The 26,431-nt window shown below is 39.1% G+C and overlaps 1 protein-coding gene across 13 annotated transcripts in view; it reads left to right on the top strand.

Annotated features, from left to right (window-relative positions):
• Positions 1-1,918: 1,918 nt before the first annotated feature.
• Positions 1,919-26,431, top strand: part of LOC147367795 (uncharacterized) — a 100,371-nt gene continuing 75,858 nt past the window's right edge. The window contains exons 1-4 of one of the 13 annotated variants that reach the window (XR_015132131.1): positions 1,919-2,033; positions 7,996-8,079; positions 13,158-13,274; positions 24,938-25,598. Coding sequence is in view for 2 of the 13 variants with exons in the window: in XM_086315935.1 (XP_086172061.1) it covers positions 6,440-6,470; positions 7,996-8,079; positions 13,158-13,274; positions 24,938-25,227 (522 nt within the window). In the remaining 11 variants the exon portion in view is untranslated. The other 12 variants (XM_086315935.1, XR_015132127.1, XR_015132126.1 and 9 more) reach the window with 12 other exon arrangements.

The following is a 26,431-nucleotide window of genomic DNA, read 5'->3' as shown; positions in this document are numbered from 1 at the left end:
TGATTTGCAATGTTGTATTAGTTTCTGGTGTACAACAGAGTGATTCATATACGTGTATATATATATATATATATATATATATATATATATATACTCTTTTTCATATTCTTTCCCATTATGGTTTATTACCAAATACCAAATATAACTCCCTGTGCTATGTAATAAGATCTAGTTTATCTAGTTCATATATAGAAGTTTGTGTCTGCTAATCCAAAACTCCTGATTTATCCCTCCCACACCCCTTTCCCCTTTGGTAACCGTAAATTTGTTTTCTTTCTCTATGAGTCTTTCTGTTTTGCAAATAAGTTCATTTGCATCATATTTTAGATTCTACATAAAAGTAATATCGTGTGGTGTTTGTCTTCCTATCTCTGACTCCCTTCACTTCGCATGATGATCTCTAGGTCCGTCCATGCTGCTGCAGATGGCATTGCTTCATTCTTTTTTATGGCTGAGTAGTATTCCATTGTGCGTGCGTGTGTGTGTGTGTATACACCACACCTTCTGTATCAGTTCATCTGTGGGTGGATATTTGGTTGCATCCGTGTCCTGGCTGTTGTAAATAATGTTGCTATGAAAATTGGGATGCATCTACTTTGTATTTGTTGGCCTTAATCACTTCCAGAGAAAGTTTATCTTATATTATTTTCCCCCTACATTATGGCTGTATTAAATTCAGATTTTTTAAAACATTTTCTGCCAGTTTCTCAGCCTCTGCTTTTGAGGCTGTAAGCATTAATTAGTCTATATTTTCTTAAATTTGTAGAAAGCACCAGGAAATTCATCTGAAGTTTTTCTTCCTGTTATAAATCTTTTTCAAATGCATATGCTTCCTCTGCAGAATATTTTCATATTCATAGACTCATATATTTCATAGGCTCCTTTTTTTCTTCTATCTTCTCAAATAAAGAGAGGTCTGTTTACTTTTGGTGTTTACCTGTTTAACCACAAACCGGGTGACTGAATTATCCTTTGATCTCTTCTCTATATATCTGTTGATGATGATAATAATTTTAAGCTGGAGGACTGATGGCATATATTTACACTGCGTGCTGACTCACTTCAGTCATGCCTGACTCTGTGCAACCCCATGGATTGTAGCCCTCCAGACTCTTGCGTCTGTGGGATTCTCCAGGCAAGAATACTGGAGTGGGTTGCCATTTCCTACTCCAGGGGATCTTCCCAAGCCAGGGATCAAACTCACATCTCTTCTGTCTCCTGCATTGAAGGTGGGTTCTTTATCACTCTCACCACCTGGGAAGCCCTATATTTACATTACCAGAACATTAAGATGAGAAGAAAAGGAGCAGGGTCCTGGACTATCACATGGGTAAGAATTTAGTGTTATTCATCACCTTCTTTCTCTGAAGCTGACTCTTTGTACACAGCTCTCCACAGGCATGGCTCTCTCTGTCCTCCATTCTTGCTCTGCTTCCCAGGGCCTCAAAAAGAAGGCATGCCTCCCTGGGGAGAAGTCTTGCCACACTGCCTGCTCCTGCTTGATGGAATATGAGCATGGTGCCCAGGATCTCCTTGAGTAGCTGCTTTTGAATGGCGCTGGTCCACAGCTGTGATTCTAACGAGTGGTCCCTTCTGTTCCCTGCTGTCCTCCTCCCAGCCCTTTCCCCTCCACACTTGTGAGTGTTAGTAGGCCTCTGCCAGAATGTTGTTTACTTCCTTTTTTTTTTTTTGCTTATTAGAGGACTGTAAGTGTTGTCTCTAGATTTTGTTGTCTTTCTGTCTGATTTTATCAGAATCATTTGGAAGCCATACAAAAGCATCCTTCTTAATTTTTAGCATGAATGCAGGGGTTCTTTCATACTTATGTTCCTTTTCTCATTTTGCTTGGGTTGGGAGTAAAAGAGGAAACTTGGGTGTGGTTTTTCTGAGGATCTCTTATATCTGTGCCCTCTTTATTTCCTCTCCACTTCTCTGCCTCATCTCATATTTGATCATGTATCTTTCTTCCTAGAATCCCCCTGCTGTGTCTTCCTGCCTCTTTTCTGGCACCGCTCTCCTGGTGTTGGCACTCGGTAAGAAAGGGGCTTGGCTCTAGAAGATATTTAGTTGTATTAAAATTGTGTTCAATTTTGAGTACTCATTAGCAACTCTGCTGTAGCTTAAGCAGAAAACAAAAGGTCCAGGGTGGTCTGTCCAGGACTGGTAGGGTGACTCAGTGATGCCGACAGGTGCAGCTCCTGCTGTCTCTCCGCCTTGCTGCTTTCTGTGAGGTCTGCTGCACCTCCGGGCTGTGCATGTCTCCCAGGAGGGAGCGGGGGAGAGGAAGAGGCAGCACAAGAGACTTCCGCCTTCTTTTCTTTGGTTGGAGTGTGTCTCCTGCCACACTCCTGGTTGCTGGGAAGCAAAGGAAGGGAGTCATTACCTTTTTCAGACTCTGCGGCAGAGGCAGGCCAAGAGAAAAGGGCTGGGAAAAGGAGGTGGGTGAGCCACCTTCCTTGTTCCCAACACCTGTTGGTCAGAAGAAACTCTCCTGCCCATTCATACCTAGGGCCTCAGAATGCTGTTTTTATAGAAAGGAAAATATCGATTGCAGGGGGAGTGGCTGTAAGTGGGCATTTATTCTTATCCCCATCTCCCACCCCCTAGACATCTGTTTCTCCAAACTAGAGAATATTGGGGTTTTCCCTCAATTTTCTTCCATTTTTTTCCATTCCACTGCACAATTCTTTCAACAGTGACATGCGGATGCAATAGATGTGGAAGTGTACTGTGAGGCTGGAAATTTTCCACGGACTACTTTTGTTCAATAATTGTGCTTCCTTTTTTTAAAAAAAAATTATAGTCTGTTTTATGGGGGGGAGATTTGTAAATACATATGATGTCACCAGCTCTCCCAGAAGTGTCTTTGGTGTTTTGTTCTGTTTGGTGGGAGGTGGGTAGGGTTTGCAGGATGAAGTTGATGGTATGGGTTCAGATACGAACCTGAACCAGGTCTTCAGGTTCCTGGAGTCTCTCATTTCTTGTCACCCAGCAGGCCCTACTAATTTATATTTCATCTTTTACCCCGCCTGCTTTGGCTGTTCCTCGGCATTTTGGGCCACTCCAGACATTAAGTGGCTTTTTCCATCTCTTTTGTGTCTCAGTGGCCACAGCAGGTTCACAGTTGCAGGCCGACTGTGGAGAAGGTCAGGAAATGCTAATGGGACATTTAGCAGCAAGTGTTCCTGCTTAACTTTCCATGGAAAACAAAATCCAACTGACAGAGGGAAAAATTCAGTTTTGTCTTAATGTTGAAACGGTCCCAAGTTAGGACTGTGTGATACATTAGTCATTTATAGATATAATTTCAGAAGTGACAGGGAGTAATAGATCATTTTGGTCTGTGTCACCAGACACATTCCCTACTGAGTACTTCTTTTGTAACACATAAGATGGAATTTGAATGTGCTTAAATGCAGTAAAATGTGTACATTAGAATTATGGTGAAAATTTGAACTTGAATTTTGAGAATTAATGTATAATTTCATGATGTGTGCTACTACAACTGTAATTCAAAAGACTTAATCCACATACTTCTGAAGAAATATCACTGCCTATGAATACTGCTGGATATTCTTGTTATTCTTCTTCATCCGTATGATAAGGTGAAAATATCAAGTGTCTTAGGATTAGAAAAACTCAAAGTGTGAGTCCTGGATCTCACATTTACTGACAGTGAATTCAGAGAAATTCCTTGGCTCCTGATTCTCAGTTTTACTGTCTACAGAATGGTAAAAGTGACATATTTCAGATTTGAAAGTCTCACATGGCAGGATGTAGTCTGTAAATTGCAAAGCATTATGTATATGTAAGTACATATTAGTTTGTAAACTGCTTTTACTTGTAACAAACTACAATACACTTTCTAAGTGGATACGTGGTATTTCATTATGCTGCTGCTGCTGCTAAGTCTCTTCAGTTGTGTCCGACCCCATAGACGGCAGCCCACCAGGCCCCGCCGTCCCTCGGATTCTCCAGGCAAGAACACTGGAGTGGGTTGCCATTTCCTTCTCCAGTGCATGAAAGTGAAAAGTGAAAGTGAAGTCGCTCAGTCGTGTCTGACTCTTAGTGACCCCATGAATCACAGCACACCAGGCCCCTCCGTCCATGGGATTTTCCAGGCAAGAGTACTGGAGTGGGGTGCCATTTCATTATATAGGTGGACAAAACATTTAGGTTGTTATATATCTGTATCTGTTTTACATACATGTATGTATCTAACTCTATATGTCTGTCTGTCTACACACATACACACACACACACACATACATACAAAGAAGCTTTCCAATATACAATATAGTATTGTTAACTGTGGCTTCTCTGCTTCGCTGGTGGTTCAGATGGTAAAGAATCTGCTTAAGATGTTGGAGATGTGGGTTCAATTCATGGGTTGGGAAGATCCCCTGGGGCAGGGAATGGCTACCTACTCCAGTATTCTTGCCTGGAGAATTCCATGGACAGAGGAGCCCTGTGGGCCACAGTCCATGGGGTTGGGAAGAGTCGGACATGACTGAGCAACTAACACACACACACACATACACACACACACACACACACACACACACACACACACACACACACACATTGTTAACTGTAGTCACCATGCCATACACTTTATCCTCAGAATTTATCTTGTAACTGAAAGTTTTTACCTTTTGACCACCTTCACCCAGTTCCCTCACTCACTGCCTGCCTCTGGCAACTGTTAATCTTTTCTCTGTATCCGTGAATTCAGTTTTTGTTTGTATTTAGATTTCATATGTAAGTGTATATAGTATTTTTATGTGTTGTTCCAATTCATTGTGATGATCACTAATTGTTTGAATGATCATAAGAAACTTTTTGTGGTAAAAGCTCACTCCTAACTTCTACAATGAAAATAAGTACTACAAATAAGATAAAAAGGCCAAAGACTGACTGGCAGAATCTTTTTATGGCTACATGGCAAATAGGTTAATTTCTTTAATACACAAAGAGCTTTTAAATAAATCAACAAGAAAAGCTGAAAACTGTAATATAATTTAGGTAAAGAACATGAGTCAGCAATGTATGGAAAAAACCCTAAACAGATGGCAGACGTGAAAAGATACTCATTTCTTTTACTTTTAAAGAAATGAAATTTAAATCGGAGTTCTTTTTTCCTTTATTATATTCAGTCAGTTCAGTTCAGTTGCTCAGTAGTGTCCGACTCTTTGCGACCCCATGAATCACAGCACGCCAGGCCTCCCTATCCATCACCAACTCTGGGAGTTCACTCAGACTTATTGATGCCATCCAGCCACCTCATCTCCTGTTGTCCCCTTCTCCTCCTGCCTCCAATCCTTCCCAGCATCAGAGTCTTTTCCAATGAGTCAACTCTTTGCATGAGGTGGCCAAAGTACTGGAGTTTCAGCTTTAGCATCATATTATATTAGTAAAGATTAAAAAGTTGGAAAATATAATTGAGAATATATGAAAATAGACACTCCATAGATATTTAAATTGGTGTGACTTTTTTGGAGTCAATTTTGTAATACCTTAAAACATTTCAATGCAAACCTGGACCTATTATTCTCCTTTCCAGGATTTTATCCTGTAAAAGTACCGGATGAACATAAAAAGAGAGCAGTAGATATGTCACTGTGACGTGTGTGCGTATGTGTGTGTCAATGAAACAAATAACTGTGTAAACAAAATATAACTGTAAACTACCTGTATCGCCTGTATATGTCTCAATGTGGTACTGCTCAAATTTATGTATATTCAAGAAAAGGAATTTTATATAGTAACTAAAAAGTGGACTGATCTCTGATATGCTGATAACTAAAAAAAGCAAGTTCAGCTTGGTTCAGACTTGTTTTTATGCTTTTATGCATTTATGTCATATGATATATACCATAAGTAGGAAAACGTTCTTGTATATTCGTAGACAACTTCTGATAGAATGAATAAGAAATTATTAACAGTGATTACCTTCTGGGAGTTAGATTGAAGTAAGTGAAGGAAGAGAGGAAGAATTTACTTTTTATTCTGTTAGCTTCTGTACCTTTGGAATTCGTTCCCCTCCCAATAATATTTTTTAATGAAAAACTTCAAACATACAGGATATTTAAAAAAGACTGGACAGTGAAAATGAATAAATTCACCACCTAGATGCTGTAATGAATATTTGCTGTAATAGCATTATCACTAAATTGAAAACAAGGATGATGAATTATTTTTATAAATTTAGTAATTAGAGCTTAGCAGGAAGAGTATATTACAGTAATTAGATAGCAAAATCAAAAAAATGCATAAATCTGCTAGAAGAGAAAACTAAATGGGATAACATGATAAATATAAGGAGTTTTTAGGAGCACAAACTTCAAGGTAACAATTCTGTGCAAGAGGAGAGGCAGAGGCTCTGGACCTTAGGAGGGGTTTCCTGCCTGCAGTTCTTCAGACCTGAGATCAAGGGAGGATGGTCTCAGAGAAGAGAAACCTCCAAGCAAGTAGCTTTTGGCTCACCTCTAAGCCTCTTCTCAGACTTGAGCCAGGTGGTAGTCAGCAGGGAAACTTGCTAAAAAGCATTTGACCCTCACAAACTGTATCTTTGTGTGTGGAAATGAAAGACTTTAACAAAAGCGTAAACCAGTGGATCTGATTTGGATCTGAATGAGACCTGGAGAGGAGAGTTTAGTTTTGTTTTGTCTTGTTTTTTAAACATCCTAGTTATTCGACACTGAGCTACTGCTCTGTGTGTAAACCTTGATTCAGTAAAAAAGAGTTTAAGTCCAGAAATCTGAATTTTTAACAAGTACCCGGTGACTTCATTGCAGGTAGGTATTGCAAAATATTGTCCTTTTCTAAGGAGGGGGCTTCTTTAGCCCCCACGAAGATCTAGCTACTCCAAGAGTCTGCACATTTCTTTGCCAGGAATGTCTATCCTCTCCAAAGCCTCTCACTCATTTTCTAAATGAACTTAATCACTAAACTCCTAAGGAGCAAACACAAAGGGCTTTATCTCTTGGTAAATGATCTCATCCAAGGTGTTGGAAATCAACCTAGGTGGGGGTCTAGAAAGAGGAGATTGTTATATTTTAACTTCCTAACCGTTCAACATTTACACTCCACATAAACATCACGGGGCATCTGATGCCATCTTCTCTAACTTCTGTTTACTGGGTCATTCTGACACATGTGGTTTTGTTCTTGAGTTCTCTAAAAGTCTCCAACTCTCTTCTCCTGGTGTTTTTTGTTGGCAGCTTCTTCCTACTGTTATCAGAGTATTTGAATTCTCATCAATTTTCTTGTGACTTTTGTGGAATGCACTTGGTAGAGCAGCAGCTGTTCCATCTTCTACTTAGAACAGGTTTTCTTCCCCTGAAGGATTAATAGGGAAGCAAACTATTTGCAGTTGCTTCACTCCACCTCTGACAGTTCTTTAACCCCATGAGAAAGAAGAATCTAAGAGTTTCTCATTCTTTCTCAGCATGACAATTGTCATGAGTTCTTCCTTGTCATTCTTCATATCTTCTCTTTTCTTGGCCAGTCAGTGTAAACTGAGGAATTTGTTTCTACGGTGACCATCAACCTAAAGAAAACATGCTGTACCAAGGAATGAGTAATTTATTTTTATTATTATTTTTTTTAATACAACAAACATTTCTTGAGCTCTTTCTGTGCATTGTGCTAAATGCTGGAGACATGGGTGTAAAAGCAGATAGTAGCAGCCAAGTCTCCAAAAAACCTTGACAACTCCAGGTTGAGAGCATCCCATATAATGAGGAAACAATATAATTAAAGGTCTGGGAGTGAATGTGTACAATGGAGACTATTCAGATATGACTAGGATACATGGTTCTTGGTGAGAAATAAGAGATTCTTTGAAGACTTTGTGCTGCTGTCAAAAATCTGAATATCACTCAACAGGAAATTATTTCTTAATTAACAAATTAAGATATGGAGAACACAGCATTCTAGTGTAAAAACACAATAAATAAAATAATACTGCCGTTTTCTTTTTAAATCATTTAGGTGAGGACATAGTTAGAATTGTAAACATGGCCACAGATTGGATATGGGAGTCAAATGCGAAGAGGAGGTCATATTCACTCCAAGGTGGGTGTCTGGATGATTTAGGGGGTGATCTAAGGTTGGTGTCTAATGAAATAAGGTTTGGAAAGAAAGCTAATAATTTCATTTGTTAATAATTTGGGGGGAATGCTCAAGGAATTGTTTGTAGACCAAAGGGAGTTAGTTCCTTATAGAAACGGGAGTTTCTCAAGGCACAGTGGAGAGCCTTACAGATGGGAGGCATGGAAGAGGGAAGAGTAGGGAGCAACTGGGGAAGGATGAGAAGAGAGACTGGGTTATTTCAGGGTAATGTTCAGTAGTGAAGAGGAGGGGCTTGGGTGCAGGCCTGGATGGAGGGCGTGGAAGGATCACAGCTGAATTTGTTGAGCTCTAGCCACAGTGCTCCTGGTGGAATGCTGACTTGCTGGCCTCTGCAGAGTTCTCTCCCAGGTGCTGGGCACAGTTGCTCAAAGCAGCTCCTGCAGGGAGGGTCAAGGGGTCAGGAAGGAGGGTGGTCAGAGGAGAGAGCTGGAGATACCGGCCTCTGCAGAATGCTCTTATTTTTCTTGGCATTTGACAGGTGGTCTAGATGGAATCTAGCTGGGAGCCAAGCCAGTCAACAGATTCCCTTAATGGTTCTCACCACCCCCACAAGGGCCTCCCTTGTTTAAGGCATCTCTTCTTCACATTATTTTAGTGGTCATTCTACTTGAGTGTTTATTTGCTAAGTGACATTTTACAGAAATAAATATAATGCCTATTTCAATAAAAGTAGTTTCTGAAAAGGCCAGATCGATTTACCTAAAGAAAATTTAATGTTATTATGAATTATAGATATTTCACACTATTTTTTTTAGGACTTGGGGGTACCTAACTCATTACATGATTTAGAGAATCTTTTTTTTTGATGTCTGAGTTTAAGAAGTAAATTTTCAAAAATCTTGTTTGCATGAAGGTAAATTTCTAATGCAAGATTATTGATTGGTTTAGAAAATCATATAACATGAATATAATACACTCATGATAGTAAACAAATACTTTATCACCATGGATTCCAAGCAAAATCATTATCATATCCCAAATAAGTACCAGCTGTTCAGAATATCATAGAGGGGGATGGGAGAATCCATGCTTAATTAATCATTTCCTTGGTTAGAAAACAAAATCTTCAAACAAAGAGAACATTATATCTACAAGACACCAGCATTGCTAAGATTCCACCCACAGTAAGGCCAGTCAACATAAAGCCAAGCCTTTCACTGGATTTTGAATTGCTTGTATAAACTTGGAAAATTACAACAGAGAGTAAATGAGATTGTGTCCAGATAACCGAAGTCAAAAGACTGGTCTGCTTCCTTTTCTACGTCCTGTCCTCTCTCTGCCCTGCTGCCCCCTCCCAGTGCCTCCTCCCCTGCCCCTCCCCCCACCTGCCTACCCTGAGCATGCCAACTGGGGTTCTCGTCTTTAATTCCTTTGCATACAGATTGCCATCAAATCCTATGTCTTAAAAATATCATCTATGTGACTCTTCAGTATACGTTTCAATCAAACTTCAAAACCTAATAGAGTGAGCAGTTTAGTAAGAGTTTAAAGTTATTGAATCCCAGGCACCGTCGTATTTTTCTCTTTATAACAACCTTCCAATAAGCTATTATTATTAGCGTTATCATCACCGATTCACAGATAGGGTAACTGGCCTTACAGCAGTAGCTCTCAGCCCATCACCTGGGAACTTTTACAACTATCAGTACTCAGGCTACCGTCCATCTGGACCAGTTAAATCAGAAACCCTGAAAGTGGAACCTGGGTGTCTGTATTTTTTTTAAAGTTCTCCAGCTGAATTCAAAGTGTGGTGAAGTTTAGAACTACTGACTTTTAGAACAGTTGATTAACCAGCAGAGGGTCACAAGGCTGATAGATGGAGTTGGATTTAGAACTAGGTTTGTTAGATTTCAGAGTCTCATCTTCATTTTTAAAAAATAATTTTATTTATTTATTTATGGCTGTGCTAGGTCTTTGTTGCTGTGTGGGCTTTTTTTCTAGTTGCATTGAGCAGTGGCTACTGTTTAGCTGTGCTGCACAGACTTCACATTGTGATGGCTTCTCTTGTTGCAGAGGATGGGCTTGCAGAGTAGGGGCGTGGAGCTTCCATAGCTGTGACACGTGGGCTCAGTAGTTGCAGTTCCCAGGCTCTAGAGCTCAGGCTCAATAGTTGTGGGGTAGGGGCTCAGTTCGGAGAAGGCTATGGCACCCCACTCCAGTACTCTTGCCTGGAAGATCCCATGGATGGAGGAGCCTGGTAGGCTGCAGTCCATGGGGTCACAAAGAGTCGGACACGACTGAGCGACTTCACTTTCACTCTTCACTTTTATGCATTGGAGAAGGAAATGGCAACCCACTCCAGTGTTCTTGCCTGGGGAATCCCAGGGACAGGGGAGCCTGGTGGGCTGCCATCTATGGGGTCACACAGAGTCGGACACGACTGAAGCGACTTAGCAGCAGCAGCAGCAGCAGCAGGGGCTCAGTTGCTCTGAGGTATACGGGATCTTCCTGCATCAGTGATTGAACCTGTGTCTTCTGCATTGGCAGGAAGATTCTTTACCATGAGTGCCACCTAGGAAGCTCATCTTGATTACTATAGATTTATAATAAGTCTTGATATCTGGTCAAGCAAGTCCTCCCAACTTTTTCAAGAATATTTTGGATATTCTTAGATCTTTATTTCTTCTTAACTCTCACAATGAAACCTGCTGGATTTTGATTGAGTTTGCAATAAGTCTATCAGTCAACTTGGAGGAGTTTATATCTTTACAATTTTAAGTTTTTAAATCCATGACATGGTACATCTCTCTATTTAAACTAGTTTTCATTAATTAAATGAAATTCAATTCACTATTTAAAATAGTTTTAATTTCATAGCTCTTAAGGAATTTGTGGAACTTTCTCTATACATTTTTATGTCTTTTGAGTTAATCCTATGTCCTTCATGTACATGAAATGCTGTCTGTTTAAAGTGTTAAGTGTATAAACTTAATTTTAGTCTTCCCTGATGGCTCAAGTGGTAAAGAATGTGCCCGCAATGCAGGAGACTCAGGAGACGTGGGTTTGATTTCTGGTCAGGAAAATCCCCTGGAGGAGGAAATGGCAACCAACACCAGTATTCTTGCCTGGAAAATTCCAAGGAAAAAGGAGCCTGACAGGCTGCAGTCTGTACAGCTGAACATGATTGAGCACATAAGTGTAAATAGGAGATAAGGCTTTAATTTCTAATGCTACATGGGCTCCTTAGTGGCCCAGGGGTAAAGAATCTGCCTGCAGTGTAGGAGACATGGGTTCAATCCCTGGGTCGAAAAGATCCTTTGAAGAAGGAAATGGCAACCCCCTCCAGTATTCTTGTCTGGGGAGACCCCATGGACAGGGGAGCCTGGTGGCTACAGTCCATGGCATTGCACAAGAGTCAGATATGACTTAGCAATTAAAAAAGAAAAACAATGGAATATGATTGATATGAGGCTAACATAGTCATAATACCACCATCTGACAAGGATACTAAATTATACATTATCGTACTCATGACCATGATGCAAAAATCCTAAAAAAACCAACTAACTTATCAAGACTCAGTTGCATTAATTAAAGGAACGCCAGGTTAGTCTAATGTTTCAAATACTAGAAACTTTATTGTAATTGTAATTCACCATGCTTACAAATAAAATGAGGTAAAATATGATAATTTTGATAGTGTAGAATTTTTAAAAATAAAATTGAACATTTCTTTATGGTTTGCAAACTAGTCATAGAAGACTCGGAGAAGGCAATGGCACCCCACTCCAGTACTCTTGCCTGGAAAATCCCATGGATGGAGGAGCCTGGTGGGCTACAGTCCATGGGGTCACTAAGAGTCGGACACGACTGAGCGACTTCACTTTCACTTTTCACTCTTATGCATTGGAGAAGGAAATGGCAACCCACTCCAGTGTTCTTGCCTGGAGAATCCCAGGGACGGGGGAGCCTGGTGGGCTGCTGTCTATGGGGTCGCACAGAGTTGGACACGACTGATGCGACTTAGCAGCAGCAGCAGCATAGAAGACTACTGTAATTTTAAAAAGGTTGGCTTCAAAAAGGATAGGGAAAACTTTATTTTTAATGGCTAAACATAAAAAATGGTATCTCTTTTTAGATAAAGGAGATTCCAATGATGGCTTATGTATAGTATTAAAATGGAAATCCTTGCCAGATTAATTAGGTAAGAAAAAGAAAGAAAAAAAAGGCATAATGATTTGAAAAGAAGAAACAAAACTATCATTATTCACAAATACTACCTTCATTGAGAATTCAAAAACTATAGGAAAATTAGAATTAATAAAAGAATTTAGGATGTTTGCTTAGTACAAAAATCAGTATACACAAATCAATTGTATTGCCTTATGTAATACCATCAACCAACAGTTAATGTAATTGTAGAAAATGTATTATTTAAAATAGTGAAAAAATATAAATGATCTAGGAATAAATACACCAAATATTTGAAAACTTTTAAGGACAAGATTGAAATATATTATTAAATTAATGTTAAAATCCATACCATGTTCATGGGTTGGAAGTTTCAAAATCATAAAAATGACAAACTTCATCAATTGATCTGTAGATTTGGTGTAATTTAAGTCAGAGTACTCTCAATTTTTCTGTCCTATATATATATATATATATATATATATATATATATATATATAAAATCAGAGGTAAGGTAAGTGCTATAAGCAGGTATCATTATAGTGCTGTGCTGTGTGTGCATGCTAAATTGCTTCAGTCCTGTCCACTCTTCGACCCCATGGACTGTAGCCCACCAGACTCCTCTGTCCATGGGATTCTCCAGGCAAGAATACCGGAGTCGGTTGCCATGCTCTCCTCCAGGGGATCTTCCCAACACTGGGATTGAACCCATTTCTCTTAACGTCTCCTGCACTGGTAGGCAGGTTCTTTACCTCTAGCGTCACCTAGTGCTAGGAGGCTAAAATTATAGTAAAGCCAGATATTCGTTTGTGGGGATCATTGAGTCTTCACAAACGGGAGATCACATCTGAGCTGGTTCATGAATGTTGACTATGTTTTCATTTGGGAAGGTGCCAGCAAGCTTGCGGAAGGACAGAACAACCTAATGTGTCCTGTTACCACTGGCTCAGATGATGGGTACCTATTGCCTCGTTTCCAGATGAAGCAAGCTGGCGTGGGCGTTAATGGTACTTCAGTGATTTCCATTTTCTACCTGAATTCCTTGTTTGAATGACCTGTTTACATTTACACTCTGGGTGACACCTATGGCTACAGATGTCTGAGAGTTGAAAATGAACAAACAGCAGCGAGGTATTCCTTATCTCTAATGGATGGTCTGCAAATCCCTTAGCTTTAGCATTTTGTGTGCAATGAATTTTTTAAAAATGAATAAAAGGGAAATAATAGACACACACATCCAGCTGCTTTGTGCAAACAGAATGTTGTTCTTCTGTCAAGGTGACTCTGAGAATAGGATGTGCAGTTTGGATGTGACTGACGCAAAACTGTGTGTTCCTTTTCACTTACTTGGTCTCCTCTTTGTGAAAAATGGACTTGTGTTTGAGATTAAACTTGTTAACCTTTGCTCTACTGATATTCTTAAAGTACCATTTTCATCAGGATACTCTATACAAAAGGCTAAAATGAGTCTGAACCGCCTACTTAGGCCATGTCTTCTGTTTTTGTGCTCTGGGTTCTTAGAATGATATCTGTACTGTCTCAAACATCACTCTCTTTCCCCCGGCCTTAAAATGTTCTTTCATTTATTTATACATTCAACAAATAAACATTTATATACTAGCCACTGTTCTGTGGACTTGGGACACATTTTTCAAGAAAAGAGACAAAAATCCATACTCTGTTGGAGGTTATAGTCTAGCATTTTGTTCATTACAAAATAAATTATAAATTTAAACGAGGAGATAATATAGTATGTTAAAAGATGATAAATGCTATGAAAAAAAGAGAGGGCAAGAGGGCTGGAGATGAGTGTACAAACTACAACTATAAATAGAGTTGTCTGGATGGGCCTCATTTAGAACTGGGTTAGCCTCTGGTCATCTGGGTATGAGAGCCTTTTGGGCAAGGGAGCCACCAAGGCTCAGGACCTATGATGGGAATTTGCTCAGGATTCTCTGCTGCTGCTTCTAAGTCACTTCAGTAGTGTCTGACTGTGTGACCCCATAGACGGCAGCCCACCAGGCTCCCCTGTCCCTGGGATTCTCCAGGCAAGAACACTGGAGTATGTTGCCATTTCCTTCTCCAATGCATGAAAGTGAAAAGTGAAAGTGAAAAGTGAAAGTGAAGTCGCTCAGTCGTGTCTGACCCTTAGCGACCCCATGGACTGCAGCCTACCAGGCTCCTCCGTCCATGGGATTTTCCAGGCAAGAGTACTGGAGTGGGGTGCCATTGCCTTCTCCAGAGAGGATTCTCTAGGAGTAGCCTAACTGGTTAGTATGACTGGAACACAGTGAGCAGGGGGTAAGAATAGCAGGAGAGGAAGTCACAAAGGAAATGGGACAATTGATATACAGATGTGTGAACTTTGTAAGAACTTGGACTTTTAGTGAAATGGGAGGCTCTTCAGGAGAGATGTGATCATTTCCCTTTCTTTGTGCTATTGTTGGCATATATTTTTCAGTTCAGTTCAGTTCAGTTCAGTCACTCATGTCTGACTCTTTGTGACCCCATGAACCGCAACACTCCAGGCCTCCCTGTCCATCACCAACTCCCGCAGTCCACTCAAACCCATGTCCATTGAGTCGGTGACGCCATCCAACCATCTCATCCTCTGTTGTCCCCTTCTCCTCCTGCCCTCAAACTTTCCCAGCATCAGGGTCTTTTCCAATGAGTAAGTTCTTTGCATCAGGTGGCCAAAGTATTGGAGTTTCAGCTTCAACATCAGTCCTTCCAATGAACACCCAGGACTAATCTCCTTTAGGATGGACTAGTTGGATCTCCTTGCAGTCCAAGGGACCCTCAAGAGTCTTCTTTAACACCACAGTTCAAAAGCATCAATTCTTTGGGGCTCAGTTTTCTTTACGTGACCACTGGAAAAACCATAGCCTTGACTAGATGGACCTTTGTTGACAAAGTAATGTCTTTGCTTTTTAGTATGCTGTCTAGGTTGGTTATAACTTTTCTCCCAAGGAGTAAGCGTCTTTTAGTTTCATGGTTGCAATCACCATCAGCGTGATTTTGGAGGCCAGAAAAATAAAGTCAGCCACTGTTTCCACTGTTTCCCCATCTATCTGCCATGAAGTGATGGGACCAGATGCCATGATCTTAGTTTTCTGAATGTTAAGCTTTAAGCCCACTTTTTCACTCTCCTCTTGCACTTTCATCAAGAGGCTCTTTAGTTTTTCTTCACTTTCTGCCATAAGGGTGATATCATCTGCATATCTGAGGTTATTGATATTTCTCCCGGCAATCTTGATTCCAGCTTGTGCTTCCTCCAGCCCAGCATTTCTTATGATGTACCCTTCATAGAAGTTAAATAAGCAGGATGACAATGTACAGCCTTGACAGACTCCTTTTCCTATTTGGAACCAGTCTGTTGTTGCATGTCCAGTTCTAACTGTTGCTTCCTGACCTGCATACAGGTTTCTCAAGAGGCAGGTCAGGTGGTCTGGTATGCCCATCTCTTTCAGAATTTTCCACTGTGATCCACACAGTCAAAGGCTTTGGCATAGTCAATAAAGCAAAAATAGATGCTTTTCTGGAACTTTCTTGCTTTTTCCATGATCCAGCAGATGTTGGCAATTTGATCTCTGGTTCCTCTGCCTTTTCTAAAAACAGGTTGAACATCTGGAAGTTCATGGTTCACATATTGCTGAAGCCTGGCTTGGAGAATTTTAAGCATCACTTTACTAGCATGTGAGATGAAATATTATTATTGAGATTTTACCAAATAAAAAAATCAAGATTTTTAATTAAGCCAAATTTAAAGTGAAGAGGAACTAAAAAGTCTCTTGATGAAAGTGAAAGAGGAGAGTGAAAAAGTTGGCTTAAAGCTCAACATTCAGAAAACAAAGATCATGACATTTGATACCATCACTTCATGGGAAATAGATGGGGAAACAGTGGAAACAGTGTCAGACTTTATTTTTTTGGGCTCCAAAATCACTGTAGATGGTGACTGCAGCCATGAAATTAAAAGACACTTGCTTCTTGGAAGGAAAGTTATGACCAACCTAGATAGCATATTCAAAAGCAGAGACATTACTTTGCCAACAAAGGTCTGTCTAGTCAAGGCTATGGTTTTTCCTGTGGTCATGTATGGGTATGAGAGTTGGACTGTGAAGAAGGCTGAGCACCGAAGAATTGATGCTTTTGAACTGTGGTGTTGGAGAAGACTCTTGAGAATCCCTTGGACTGCAAGGAGATCCAACCAGTCTATTCTAAAGGAGATCAGCCCTGGGTGTTCTTTGGAAGGAATGATGCTGAAGCTGAAACTCCAGTATTTTGGCCACCTCATGCAAAGAGTTGACTCATTGGAAAAGACTCTGATGCTGGGAGAGTTTGGGGGCAGGATGAAAAAGGGGACGACAGAGGATGAGATGACTGGATGGCATCACCGACTCAATGGACGTGAATTTGAGTGAACTCCAGGAGTTGGTGATGGACAGGGAGACCTGGCGTGCTGCAATTCATGGGGTCATGAGGAGTTGGACACGACTGAGCGACTGAACTGAACTGAACTGAACTGAAAGTAGTATTTGTAATTAAAGTTGTAATTAAAGGAACAATAGCATATTTTAGTGAAATTTTAATCTGTTGCCTTTATAGTAATGTTATAGATGGTCAATATTTCCAACTATACTGCTTTCTTTGTAGTCAAAAAAGACTGATTTCAATTTATTACACTTTATTTATTTTATGTTCCTTTTTAACATTGACAGTCATTGAGTCATTGTAATAAAATCAGACGATCATAAATTTCTTCCAGGACTTGTATTCCTGGTATGTTGTGGTTTACTTGGAAGTCATTTTATAATGTAACCAATCAATATCCCACTGTATAAAGAATTAACTAGAGAAACCCTTTACCCAGGATGTAATTATTCAGCCCATACGTTGTTATTACTTTTGCTTTAAACATCAGTTGACTTTTTTGGGGGCTTAACTTTTGGATTAATGTTTGCATAATATATCTTTTTCCTTTTTTTTTACTTTCAATATATCTATATTCTTATATATATGAAGTGAGTTTTTTGTAGATAGCAGATTAATGGATCTTTTTTTTTTAAACTACTGTGCCAATTTTGGTCTTTTAACTGGTGTATTTAGATATTTACTTTGAGGGTAATTATTGATATGCTAGAACTTAGGATGGCATTTTTGTATTTGTTTCTGTTTGATTCCTATATTTCTCTTTTTTTAACCTTCCTGTGGGTTCCATGTACATGTTTTAGGATTCCATCTTGATTTATCTTTTGTCAAATTTTTGTGCATATCACTTGTGTAGTCTTCCTAGTGGTTGTCAGAGATAACGTTAAATTTTGATATAATTTCAAACTTAAAGTTACAAGAGTGGTATAAAAAGAACTTCCTTTCTCTTTTAAAAATTGAAGTATGGTTGATCTAGGATGTTGTATTAATTTCAGGTGTACAACTTCATGATTCAGTGTTTTTATCGATTATATTCCATCGAAAGTTATTACAAAACAGTGGCTGTATTTCCCTATACTGTACAGTATATCCTTGATGTTTATTTATTTTACACATAGTAGTTTGTATCTCTTAATCCCATACCCTGTCTTGTCCCTCCTCGCTACCTTCTCCCCACTGGTAACTACAAATGTGTTGTCTATATCTATGAGTTGGTTTCTGTTTTGTTAGTCATTCATTTGTTTCATTTTTTAGTTTCCACGTGTTTGTGATAATATAAAGTATTTCGTTTTGCTCTGTCTGACATATTTCACTAAGCATAATACCCTGTAGGTACATCCACATTGTTGGAAAAGGCAGAATTTCATTCTCTTTTATGATTGAGTAATATTCCACTGTGTAGGTATATATCACATCAACTTTATCCATTCATTTGTTGATGAATGCTTAGATTGTTTCCTATCTTGCCTATCGAAATAATAGTACTATGAACATTAGGGTACATTTATCTTTTTGAATAAGTATTTTCATTTTCTTCAAATATATATCCAGGAGTGGAATTTTTAGATCATAGAGTAGTTCTATTTTTAGTTTCTTTAAGAACTTTTATACTGTTTTCCACAGTGGCTGCACCAATTTACAACTCCCACCAACTGGTACAAGGGTTCCCTTTTCTCCACATCCTTGTCAACACTTGTTATTTCTTGTCTTTTTGATGATAGCCATTCTGATAGGTGTGAGGTGCTATTTCATTGTGGTTTTTGATTTGCATTTCTCTGATGATTAATAGTGTTGAACATCTTTTCATGTGCCTGTTGACCACCTGCAGGTCTTCTTTGAAAACATTTCTATTAAAGTCTTATGCTCATTATTTAATCAGGTTGTTTTTTTTTTTTCATATTGAGCTATATGAGCTGTTTATATATTTTGGTCATATCCTTGCAAATATTTTCTGTCATTCAGTAGACTGTCTTTTCTTTTTGTCAGTGGTTTCCTTTGCTGTGTAAAAGCTTCTAAGTTTAATTAGCTTCTATTTATTTTATTTTTGTTTCCTTTGTCTTAGGAGTTCAGTTCAGTTCAGTTCAGTTGCTCAGTCGTGTCCGACTCTTTGTGACTCCATGAACCACAGCACACCAGGCCTCCCTGTCCATCACCAACTCCTGGAGTTTACTCACACTCATGTCCATTGAGTCAGTGATGCCATCCAACCATCTCATCCTCTGTCATCCCCATCTCCTCCTGCCCTCAATCTTTCCCAGCATCAGGGTCTTTTCAAATGAGTCAGCTCTTCACATCAGGTGGCCAAAGTATTGGCGTTTCGGCCTCAACATCAGTCCTTCCAATGAACACCCAGGACTGATCTCCTTTAGGATGGACTAGTTGGATCTCCTTGCAGTCCAAGGACTCTCAAGAGTCTTCTCCAACACCACAGTTCAAAAGCATCAATTCTTCGGTGCTCAGCTTTCTTTATAGTCCAATTCTCACATCTATACATGACCACTGGAAAAACCATAGCCTTGACTAGACGGACCTTTGTTGACAAAGTAATGTCTCTGCTTTTTAATATGCTGTCTAGGTTGGTCATCAGAGAAGGCAATGGCAACCCACTCCAGTACTCTTGCCTGGAGAATCCCATGGACAGAGGAGCCTGGTAGGCTGCAGTCCATGGGGTCACAAAGAGTCAGACACGACTGAGCGACTTCACTTTCACTTTTCATTTTCATGCATTGGAGAAGGAAATGGCAACCCACTCCAGTGTTCTTGCCTGGAGAATCCCAGGGACGGTGGAGCCTGGTGGGCTGCTATCTATGTGGTTGCACAGAGTCGGACCTGACTGAAGCGACTTAGCAGCAGCAGTAGGTTGGTCATAACTTCCCTTCAAAGGAGTAAGCGTCTTTTAATTTCATGGCTGCAGTCACCATCTGCAGTGATTTTAGAGCCCAGAAAAATAAGTCAGCCACTGTTTCCCCATCTGTCTGCCATGAAGTGATGGGACGGGATGCCATGATCTTAGTTTTCTGAATGTTGAGCTTTAAGCCAACTTTTTCACTCTCCTCTTGCACTTTCATCAAGAGGCTCTTTAGTTCTTTTTCACTTTCTGCCATAAGGGTGGTGTCGTCTGCATATCTGAGGTTATTGTATTTCTCCTGGCAATCTTGATTCCAGCTTGTGCTTCCTCAGGCCCAGCATTTCTCATGATGTACTCTGCATATAAGTTAAATAAGCAGGGTGACAATATACAGCCTTGACAGACTCCTTTTCCTCTTTAGAACCAGTCTGTTGTTGCATGTCCAGTTCTAACTGTTGCTTTCTGACCTGCATACAGGTTTCTCAAGAGGCAGGTCGGGTGGTCTGGTATGCCCATCTCTTTCAGAATTTTCCACAGTTTATTGTGATCCACACAGTCAAAGGCTTTGGCATAGTTAATAAAGCAGAAATAGATGTTTTTTGGGAACTCTCTTGCTTTTTTGATGATCCAGCGATGTTGGCAATTTGATCTCTGGTTCCTCTGCCTTTTCTAAAACCAGCTTGAACATCAGGAAGTTCACGGTTCCTAAATAACATATTGCTGTTATTTATGTCAAAAGTATTCTACATACATTCTCTTCTAGGATTCTTGTGGTTTTAAGTCTTACATTTAGGTCTTTAATCCATTTTGAGTTTATTTTCGCATATGGTATGAGACAGTGTTCTAATTTCATTCTATCACATGGAGCTCTCCAATTTTCCCAGTATCACTTATTGAAGAGACTGTCTTTTCTCCATTTACTTTCTCCATATATTTTTGCATCCTTCATTGTACATTAATTGCACAGAAGTGTGGGGACTTATTTCCAGGCTCTCTGTTCTGTTCTATTGATTTATGCATCTGTTTTTATGCCAGTACCATACTGTTTTAATTATGGTAGCTTTGAAGGACAGTCTGAAGTCAGGGGATGTGATCCTTCCAGCTTTGTTCTTCATTCCTCAGGATTGCTTTGGCATTTCAGGGTCTTTTGTGGTTCCAAATAGTTTTAGAATTAGTTCTGGTCTGTGAAAAATGTCCTGGGTATTTTGATAGGGATTGTATTAAATCTATAGATTGTTTTGAGTAGTATGGACATTTTAACAAAAGTAATTCTTCTAATCCTTGAACATGGTATATTTCCATTTCTTTGTATTGTTTTCAATTTCCTTCATCAGTTGTTGTAATAGTTTTCAGAGGACAGGTCTTTGACCACCTTGGTTAAATTTATTCATAGGTATTTTATTCTTTCTGATGTGATTTTAAATTGTTTTCTCTTTCTGATAGTTCATTATTAGTGTATGGAAAAGTAACAGAATTCTGTATATTAATCTTATATCCTGCAACTTTGCTGAATTTATGTGTTAGTTCTAATAGCTTTTTGGTGGAGACTTTAGGGTTTTCTACAAAGTAAATCTCCTATATATGAACAAGTTCTGTTCCAAGAGCATGTTCATAAATCCAATTTGTCTGTAAATCTGACAAAGTTAGCCTGGGTATCCAATTAACACAGTCAGTTATATAATATTGTGCTGTAATAGATGATAATACTTTTCACACAAATAATACATAAACATGAAAATAAAATATTTTTAATCTTACAGTACCTTGAAAAATATTTGAAACTCAGTCTCTTTAATCTTCATTAATTTGGGAGCAGCTTTTCATTTTTTCCTTACATTCCTTGAACCTCAGGGTTTTTTTTGAGGAGTAAAGGTGATTATTTTGCTGAATGTTCTTTAATTCTGGTTTGTCTGAAGTTTATTAAGGAAATATTCACATTTGTTGTTGTTGTTATTCAGTCACCCAGTCACGTCCAATTCTTTGCAACCCCACGGACTGTAGCATGCCAGGCCTCCCTGTCTCTCACCATCTCCCGGAGTCTGCCCAAGTTCATGTTCATTTCATCGGTGATACCATCTGGCCATTTCATCCTCTGACACCCTCTTCTTCTGCCCTCAGTTTTTCCCAGCATCAGGGACTTTCTAATGAGTTGCTTGTTCGCATTGGATGACCAAAATTCTGGAGCTTCAGCTTTAGCATCAGTCCTTCCAGTGAATATTCAGGGTTGCTCTCCCTTAAGATTGACTGGTTTGATCTCCTCACTGTCCAAAGGACTTTCAGGAGTCTTCTCCAGTACTACAGTTTGAAGGCATCGGTTCTTTGGTGTTCTGCCTTCTTTATGGTCCAGCTCTCACAACCATACGTGACCACTGGGAAGACCATAGGCTTGACTATACGGACCTCTGTTGGCAGAATCATGTCTCTGCTTTTCAATACACTGTCTAGGTTGGTCATTGCCTTCCTGCCAAGAAGCAATCATCTTCTGATTTTATGACTGCAGTCACTGTCCACAGTGATTCTGGAGCCCAAGAAGAGGAAATTTATCACTCCTTCCACATTTCCCCCTTCCAGTTGCCATGCAGTAATGGGGCCGGATCTCATGATCTTAGTTTTTTTAATATTTAGTCTTAAGCCGGCTCTTTCTACTCTCCTCCTTCACCCTTGTCAAGAGGCTCTTTAGCTCCTGTTTGCTTTCTGCCATTAGAGTGGTATCATCCGACTCTCTGAGGTTGTTGATGTTTCTCCTCCCTATATCGATTCCAGCTTGTAACGCATCCAACTTGACATTTCTCATGATGTGCTAAGGTAAACAAACAGGGTGACAGCAGACAGCTCTGTCATACTCCTTTCTCGATCTTGAACCAATCAGTTGTTCCATACAGGGTTCTAACTGCTGCTTCTTGACTCACATACAGGTTTCTCAGGAGACAGGTAAGATGGTCTGGTACTCCCCTCTCTCTAAGAGCTTTCCACAGTTTGTCATGATACAAACAGTCAAAGGCTGTAGCGTAGTCAATGAAACAGAGATAGATGTTTTTATGAAATTCCCTTCTCTATAATCCAGAAAATGTTGGCAATTTTATCTCTAGTTCTTCTTCCTTTTCTAAAGCCAGCTTGAACATCTGAAAGTTCTTAGTTCGCATTATGCTGAAGCCTAGCATGCAAGGTTTTAAGCGTGACCTTACTTGCATGGGAGATGAGTACGACTGTATGATGGTTAGCATGTTCTTTGGTACTACCTTTTTTGGGAAATGGGATGAGGATCGACCTTTTCCAGTTCTGTGGCCACTGCTGGATCTTCCAGATTTGCTGACATAATGAATGCAAAACCCTGATGGCATTGTCTTTTAGGGATTTGAATAGTTCTGCTGGAGTTTCATTGCATTCACTAGCTTTATTAACCAAAGTGCTTCTTAAGGCCCACCTCACTTCACACTCCAGAATGTCTGTCTCTGGGTGACTAATCACACCGTCATAGTAACCGGTTCATTAAGATCTTTTTTATATAGTTCTTCCATGTATTCTTTCCATCTCATCTTGATCTCTTCAGCATCTACTAGGTCTCTACCATTTTTATCCTTTCTTGTGTCCATCTTTGGGTAGAATGCTCCCTTGATGTTTTCAACTTTGCTGAAGAGATCTCTAGTCCTTCCTTTTTGTTGTTTTCTTCTATTATTAAACACTGTTGATTGAAGAAGTGCTGTTTGTCTCTTCTATCTGTTCTTTGGAACTGTGCATTTAATTGAACGTATCTTTCCCTCTCTCTCTTGCTTTTCACTTCACTTTGTTCTTCTGCTATTTATAAAGCCTCCTCAGATAACCACTTTGCATTCTTGCTTTTCTTTTTCTGTGGATGGTTTTGTTTGCCACCTCCTGTACAATATTATGGACCCTGTCCATAGTTCTTCAGGCACACTGTTAACTAGATCTACTCCCTTGAATCTATTTGTTACCTCTACTGCGAATTCATATGGGATTTGATTTAAGTCATACCTGGCTGGTCTAGTGTTTTTCCTGGTTTTCTTTAGTTTAAGCCTGAATTTTGCTATAAGAAGTTGATGATCTAAGCCAACAGTCAGCTCCAGGTCTTATTTTTACTGACTGTATACAGGCTTCTCCATCTTTGGCTACAAAGAATGTAATCAATTTGATTTTAGTATTCACATTACTTATTTGTAATAAGAAATTTGGAAACAGTCTAAATATGTCATTTTAGGGACTTGTTTAAATAAAGATATGCTATGATATATTATGTGGTTATCAAAATAATGGTATTTTTAACCATTATTTTGTTTAGTTTTAACCAACTAACCATAGAAAGTTCAAATACATTAAGAACAAAAGGCAAGGCACAAAGCAGTCTATAAAAATGATACAATTTTTGTAAGCAAATATGCAGTTATTTATGGGAAAATTTGCATAGGAAACAGTCTGAAGGAAAATACACCAAGTTATTAATTTAAGGTATTATTATCTCTGGGTTGTAACCCAGAGATTTTTCTCCCTTTTCAAGTTTTTCTCTTGTTTTTCTCCAGTGAAGATCTATTATTCATGCAATTTTAAAAAGGAAATTTTTTTTTCCCTATAAATCCAACAACCTTTTAAAATTTTAAAACCAAAGTGCTTTCATTTTTCTAGGGAAAAAAAGAGAGAGTTATATATAGGGCATTATGTTGTAATGGAAAATACATTGAACTGAGATCAAATCCAAATATCACTGTTTACTATTTATAAGGTCTTGGTCAGGGGCTTCATGATTTTTGAGTTTCAATTTCCTCATATTTAAAATGGGGATCACAGTATCATTTTCCTGTCTACTTCACTGCTTTGTTTTGAGAATCAAATGGAATAATGTATTTTGTTACTCTTTGTAAATTTTAAAAACCAATACCAATATTAATAAAAGGTATTCTTATTTTATTTTTCATGAAAAATATCTCCAGCTCATTGCATACCAGAGGTGGACTTTTCCTAAAATTATTTACAGTAAAAAATATCCAAACTCCTAGGCATTTGAACTTCACTCTAGTTTCTAGAATTACTAATCTTTTCATCTAGAATAGACAGAGCAATAAGGAATTAGCAGATCAACCACTGTAACACTCATAGCTTATCCATGTTCTCAGCTTAAAGAAAAAAACTTTTTTTTTCTACTTCTTCTTCAATTTTTTCCCACTTATTATGTGATCAGTTATTTCTTAGCTTTGATAAACAGTAGAAAGTTCTTTCCTCTTTAGAGACTTCTGATATGCCTCATCCTAGGAAAAAGAAATGTAGGAGACACATGCAGTGGCACCTAGGTGCTCCTGGAGTAGCCACCTTTCGCCTAAAAGTGCAACCCGTTTTGGGGATGGGGATGCTTCACTGACTTTTGCTGCTTCTCCTGCCCAGGACTGCAGACCAGTGGGAGTAACAGGGTCTGGGAGAGACAGCAGCTGTGGTATAAGGAGGTGCCCTGGCCACTGGAGAGAGATTTCTGGAGTCATCTAGGAGTTTTGCTGAGAACCAAAAGCCCTGGGGAAGAAGAGGTGAGAAGAAGCAAAAGTGAAGCTCCAGCAAGTACTCTTATAAGGCTACAGACATGGAACACTGGTTTTGCTTATTTATCTCCATCCAGTAGCTGGTCCTGTCTTAGGCTGGTGGTCTTTCATGCCACACAGTCATGCATATTTTCACTGTGAATGTTCAATAAATATTTAAGAAATAATAACTGATCACATAATGAAGTTTGGAGGTTGACCTGGCCCCTTACATCCCATATACAGATATTCATTATGTTTCACAAGATTTGTTAGAAAAAAATTTCACAGTGGCAATGTGAAAGAAACCATTTGTAAACCCACAGCACACAGAATCAGGGGGTCACAAAATTACTGTAATACATGGTTCAGCTGTTGTTATTGTTTTTTAAAAGACATAAAATGTGTCCCAAAGCGATCTAAACAGTTTAGATGTTATAAAAAACCATTTTGTGAAGCAATATATTGTGAAAACAAATATTTTTTCCCCTAAAGAAAATCTGGAAAATGAAAATTAAATCTTCAAGGCTTCTTTTAAAGATATTCATTTTTCTTATAAATTTAATATTGAAGAAGGAAATAGATTATTAAAGCAATGGGGCCACTTATTAAAATCATGTCAGACTGACCTCCATCAAAATCCAAGAGTCTTTTTTATGCTGATTGCCTTTTTAATTACTTAGGCCACTGGTGTCTGTGCTAATCCCAGGACACTGTAATGATTTTTATGACTTCAGTGGTGTATGGACAGGGTCCATAATCAGCATACTCAGCATACAAATTTGTGAGATGAGCCAGGCTTAGTTCAAGAGCTTGTTTAGTCTTTTTTTTCACATCTGTTTTTTTTTTTTTTTGGTGAGTAATTCTATATATTATTCTGATACCATAAGATAAATTTTGGTGGAATTAAGTACAGATAGCTCAAACTGAGTTAGTAACTACCCCTTACCTCGCATTGGTATGAAGTGATCAAATGACAATATGAGTGGCATATTCACTCTAGGAAAATGATGAATGGTGTTTCAAAAGAAGCACTGTGGCATCTTAAAGGCATATAATGAGGAATCCAAAGGAGCATATTTGTTCATTATTCCAGTCACTGGGTTGGAAAAGACAGAGTTGCCTATGAAAAAATGCTGCTGACAGAGTCAGTTCAGGATGGAGACAGGGAGCCAGAGCATCTCGTGGCCTCAGCCTTCAGTGTGCAGTGAATTTTGGAGGGAAGAGTCTTCCATAAACACCAAATAAACTTCAGAGGTAACCACTAAGAATTAGCAATATACCCCATGAAGTAAGGAGTAAATATCTCAACACAGAACAAGTGAAACAATATCCCAAGTGGGACATACCAGGGAAGAAAGAAACA

The sequence above is a fragment of the Bos grunniens genome, chromosome 8, assembly GCF_055505025.1.
Source record: "Bos grunniens cultivar Pamir isolate PY7600 chromosome 8, Bosgru_T2T1.0, whole genome shotgun sequence".
NCBI lineage: Eukaryota > Metazoa > Chordata > Mammalia > Artiodactyla > Bovidae > Bos > Bos grunniens.
The sequence above is the reverse complement of the archived record's forward strand: the minus strand, read 5'-3'. Positions and strand labels throughout refer to the sequence as shown.